We start from the raw sequence: 5,655 nt of genomic DNA on the forward strand, positions 1-5,655 counted from the left end.
GGAAAGGTAGCATCTTGGCTGAAGCTAAGAGAACGGTAGCATCTTGCTCAAGCTAAGAGAACGGTAGCATCTTGCTCAAGCTAAGAATCTAGCAATCAGCTTTCCCACTACAAAGAAACTCTACGGCTAACATCAAAATCATCTCTGTAATTAATAAATTTTCTTCTAGTTTTTGCTCAATATACAGTGCGACAATAATATGTTCATTAATAAAACATATTTTTAGTTTACCCAAAAAAAATATAAAGCATAATTTTATGACAAAAAGGCATACAAGACTATTGTAATTTTAATAAAAATTAATTTGGTCCTCGAATTACTCTTCAACTAATGTGATCCTCAAATATAGAAAATAAAGTCATTTGACCATTGTGTTTAACTGTTAACCTTTACGATGTTTACATGACAGTTTAAGTTACTGAAGTAGCGGTTCACGATGTTTATTAACTCGGAAAATGACATAATAAATGGGTTAAATTGATTTTTAATACTGTTTAAGGATCGTATTGATTTTCTTAAAAGTTTAGAAACTTATTTAATTTTTTATAAAATTAAAAATTATCTTAAATTTAGAATTTAAAATATAAAATATTAAAAGTATTAAATAAATACTAAAAATAAAATTTAAATTATTAAAAAAATATTATATATGTATATTAAAAATACTATTAATTTTAAAAAATTAATATATATCATGAGCTATAGAATGATAAATTATAAATTATAAAAGATTTTTTTTTTAAAAACGTATATTATACATAATATACAGAAGAGGCGGCGGACGAATTGTTCGATTTGGAAAATGGATTTTCAGATCCATAAGAATTTGCCAATAAAAGGGAAAGGGGAGGGGAAGGAGGGAGCTTGGGTTTGGGAGAGGGAGAAGAGGTTGAAGAAAGCTTTGTGGAGAAGAGCAATGGAGATTGTGAGCAGGATGATGAACCAAGTCTCCAAGAGATTGTGTTTGATTAGGAATTAGGGGGAAAATCCCAATTTTTTTCCTGTTTATTTAAAAAATAACAGTATATTTTTTTGTTATTGTCACGTTATCCGGCTGACACGTCAGCAAAGATATCTTAGGTGAAAAGAACTAACGTCTACATCAACATAAATTAACAGTTCTGTTAGTCAAGAATGTTAAAGGTAGACTTTGATGAAATTAAACAACTTTAAAGATAAAATTAATACGAAAATATGATAGGAGCGAAATTGATAAATTGTATATTTCTTTTTTTATTAATGAAATTACTAGCAAGAAGAGTAGCGGGAATGAAGTAATAGTTAGGTAAGCACCGTGTGAACAGGTTGAAATCAGCTTCTAAACTTAAGCCATAAGAAAATCAATATATTTATATTTATTAAATTAGTTATAGTAAAACAAAACAAAAGATTGCAAAAAATGAAGAACAAGACGGGATAGATTGGTCGGCGGGAGGAGCCCGGAGTGGGGTCCGAACTGACAGAATCTTAAATTGGAAGTAGTTCAAACACGTGGCTGGCTGAAGTAGGTAATACGGAATGCGAACCAAAGGAACCTACCAGTCCAGGAGTTTCTTTATAATTGGTAAATGAAGCCTGTACGAATATTTTCACCACCGCCATAGGAGTTTCTTCAATCCAAAGTAATAGCGTTGATCTCTTTACACATCCCATCAAGACCGTGTAATGTAATTTGGAGTAATAAACCGAATCGAATCACATTTTGGCGGGGTTAGCAATGGTATGTTATTGTGAGTTCAAAATGGAGGTGGGCGGCTGCCCGCAGGAACTGGAAGCTGGACCTGCAAACCCAACCTCAGCAAACTGGTATTATTTTCTGATGGACTTGTCTGCCAGATTATTGCCGCCTCTTTTATGACTATACATATCCATACAGACAGGTACTATGTTGTCTAGCGCCAGTGGAATAAACATTTTTCTAATCGATTATGTATTTTTGTTTTACTCATTAATGATATGGCATTTTGTGGTGTCGCAACGGTCTTTCGGGTGGTCTCAGGTTCACGTTCCGACTTGGAATCATGATGAATCGCCACCGATCATTTTCAGATAGGTTGATCGGATACCTTATTTATCGTTTTCACTAAGTCCATCTTACTAGAAGCTTCAGAGTCGATTACAATAGGGGAAGGATGGACACCCCTGAGTTGCTTTGCATGTACAAAGATGTGGATTTGATTCTTGCCATCTTCGATTTGGGTTGACTGTTTGCGATTGATTTCTTGATTTGTTGCCATTTGTGTTTTGATCCAATTATTGCTTGGGAAATCAAGATTTCCTTCCCAAAATCACGGCTGGGAATTATGAGAATAATTTTTTATCGGCGCGTAGAATGGCGTTTGAGGTTTTTTTCGTTGCGCATGGTCTTTACGCGCCGTTATCTCACCCGTCATAACCCTTTAGGGGATGATTGATTCAGTAAATCTTGCATTACGGGGGAATAAATGTCATTCCTCGTTGGTTGTAAACATTCCGAACCTCAGTAATCCTTTATTCCCAACAGTGATATTTCTAGGGTATATTACCGGGAATGTGATTACCTCATTCCCTGAGATTTTGTTGGATTACCGCGTTTTGGACTAAAATGCCTTTAAATTTTTTTCTTTAAAAAATATCCTTAAATTTTTTAGATTTACAAAAAAAGTCCACAAATATAATTTTATATGAAGTTCAGGGGTTAAAATAAAATTTTACCTTTCATTGAATCTATTTATTTTTTCAATTTTGAAAAAAAATTTATATAAATTTTATGAATTTAAATTTTTTAAAGAAAATATATAAATTAATTATAATAAAATTATAGAATTCAACTTGTTAAAAAAAAAAATATATAATAAGACAATTTGATAAAATATACATTCCAAATAATCTTTTATTTCTTTAACCAAACACTGTAATCTTACATTCCTGCTAAACGAACAAAACACAAAATACAACATTCCAATAATCTTATTCTCGCTGGTAATCTTACATTCCGTAAACCAAAGACACCCTTAATTCTCTTGGAGCGTTTATGGTCTCTTGGAGCGTTTATGGTCATTGGATCCCTGAGCCAGATCCAATGAATGTGGATCGGCTGCGCGAGTGTCTTAAAATTAGGGCTTCATATCCCTAATCTATTTTAAATCTCGGCCGTTGGTTCCTCCCCTAATCGTGTGAACCTTAGCTTAAGTGAAGAAGCCTAATTGTATATGGGGGCTGGGTCAAGCCTTCCTTGATAGACTTCCAAAGAGACATTTTACTGTGTTAGGATTGTATGCTTGGTTGGGCCTTGGCTTTGGACTCTAACTTGGACCGGATTTGGACATAATTGAACCTTGAAACTTGGATTGGACTTACATCAAACCTGGACTGAATTTTTATTGGACCTAAAAATAAAGTCGAAGTTAAAATTAATACCACTGATAATAAATAATATATATTTATATATACGTATATTTTAAAAACTATATAATATATATTATATTTTCAAAAACTACATAACATGTTTTCAAAAATTCTATATATTATATGTTTTCATCTATATTTTACATATTTTCTGAAATTATTTTATAGATATTATCACATATATACTTATATAATATAAATACTGTAATAAAACACCTTTGAAGTCTCGGGCGAGAATGAGCATCTAAACACGTGTTCGAGAATAAAGAGTTTTCATTTAACAATAGAATAGGGGGGGGGAAAGGAAAGGAAATTACTGATACATTGCCTGCTTTAAGTTGCTATTCCAGAAAATAGATCAAGTCCCGAACTTCGAAAGAGAGACGAGAAATTTATACAAGATCCATGAAATAGAAGAACAACTTCATCTCCTTGCACACACACTCGATTCCACCCGACCCCATCCTTCAGTCTTAAATCGTGATTCAGAAACTCTCATTGCTTGGCCATCAGATCTTTGATCAGCCTCAATATCTCTTTTCTCAGCTCACAGACCGCCAATGGAGTAACCTGCTCCTTTACAGCAGAAAACCACAAATCCTCATCGTTTTTGCTTTCACTACTTTCATACCAGGAGCATATAGTTCTTGCGGTAGCCGTTACATATAAGCCACAATCATAACAATTAACTTGCTGAGGCGTGTCGCTGCATTCTAGATATTTGTCGTTACCAGCTGAACAGGAACCACTGATATAACCAACTACAGATTTATACAGCTTCATGGCAGGCCTCTTATTCATCTGCTGACTGCTATCGTGATGCACAAAGACATTAGCACTTCGGTAATATGCAAGTAAACTCCAGTGACTTCCACCTTCGGCTAAGCTCACATCATCGTTATTATTGACTGGAAAAAGCACGAGGTTCTTATCTGGCAATTTAAGGGGTTCCAGAAAATCTTTGAGACCATCAACATCAGGACAGTTGGTTATCCAGAAAGCAATCGATGGTGAAACCAACAAGATGTCCTGTGAAGGATGGCTTGCAGATAGGAGACTAAAATAGAACTCTATGATTCTATCATTCAAATAATATGGACCACCGAGGATTTCCAAGTCCGATCGTCTAAGAACAACGTCATTGTAACTAAGAATCATTTCATCTGCAGCAGATTTCCCCATGCCCTAGATACTAATCCGTATTCCTGAAAACTACACTCACATAACATAGAAAAAGGGATCAAACAGCTATTAGTACACTAGAAAAAAAATGGTTCTGCATCTGTAAACTTGTAATAGACTATAACTATGCATTCTGCTTTCCGTGCAGTGTATAACAATTTTCGAGTCCTTTGAAGTTAGACCTCAAGTCCTCAATTTGTCTTTGAAGTTCATTTTCAGTAGAATGCAACTTTCTTCAACTTAGGATTCGTAAAACAGTTTACTGAAATTGAAAAGGACTGAGCATGATTTTATGATTAACATGCACAAACATGAGGAAATACGATGATCAAAATCAACCCTATTTCGAGTTGTGTTTTAGTTTCCTGGAGCAAAATCCGCATAGCCTATGCTCAACCAATGCTACAACATAAGGATGATGAATTGCAATATTTGTTTGATAACCAAATAAGTAATCTAGATATTAACATCCATAGGCAGCTCAATTAAAAATATCAACTCCAGAATCGCAGCAATAAATTCTTTCCCCCAATCTTCAAACCTTAAGTGAAAGGATCAAATCAAATCCCGCAAACCAACAAACTCAACAAATCATTGATGCTCAAAACAAAGCAAGAAAAGCCCAAACCAAATGCCTTTCTTGGAAAATTCATCAAAAAAAATCTCAAAATCAACAATTTATAGTCCAGATTACGAAACAATTGACATACTCTGTTTAAAAGAAGACAATAAAACCTTAAAACCCAAATAATCATAGCAAAAAAGGGTGGAAACTTAAAATCAACAAAATCCCGCTTGCAGGAAAGTAAAGAAGATGCCTGACCATGAAACGGAAATGTTGTTCCTTCTTATGTTGATTATCACCTACGGAATACGACTCCGTTGTATCAAGTGCTTACGAGGATTTTCTTCCCCCCGAAATTTATAAGAAAAAAGAGAGGAAAAACTACATAGGTAGAACGACGGCCCAATACCGAAAATTAACGAGCACGTATTTCTAGGTTTTATTGGGCTTGCCCAATCACATGACTGATATCGTTTTGACACGACTTTTTAATACTCAAAAATCCTAAAAGTCGTAGTTTT

General features: G+C 34.3%; 1 protein-coding gene across 4 annotated transcripts; it reads right to left on the reverse strand.

Annotated features, from left to right (window-relative positions):
* Window positions 1-3,642: 3,642 nt before the first annotated feature.
* LOC120194018 (NEDD8-specific protease 1-like) lies at window positions 3,643-5,461 on the reverse strand. 4 transcript variants are annotated; one of them, XM_039196423.1, is made up of 2 exons: window positions 5,393-5,461; window positions 3,643-4,599 (listed from the first exon to the last, which is right to left on the reverse strand). In XM_039196423.1, the coding sequence occupies exon 2, from the start codon at window positions 4,567-4,569 to the stop codon at window positions 3,883-3,885; it is 687 nt and encodes a 228-aa protein (XP_039052354.1). In that variant the 5' UTR covers window positions 4,570-4,599; window positions 5,393-5,461; the 3' UTR covers window positions 3,643-3,882. The 4 variants fall into 4 exon arrangements, with proteins under 4 accessions (XP_039052354.1, XP_039052351.1, XP_039052353.1 ...); XM_039196420.1 differs by having other exon boundaries at window positions 5,369-5,428; XM_039196422.1 differs by having other exon boundaries at window positions 3,643-4,604; window positions 5,369-5,419.
* Between the last annotated feature and the right edge of the window lie 194 nt (window positions 5,462-5,655).

The sequence above is a fragment of the Hibiscus syriacus genome, unplaced genomic scaffold (genome assembly GCF_006381635.1).
Source record: "Hibiscus syriacus cultivar Baekdansim isolate YM2019G1 unplaced genomic scaffold, ASM638163v2 tig00116997_pilon, whole genome shotgun sequence".
NCBI lineage: Eukaryota > Viridiplantae > Streptophyta > Magnoliopsida > Malvales > Malvaceae > Hibiscus > Hibiscus syriacus.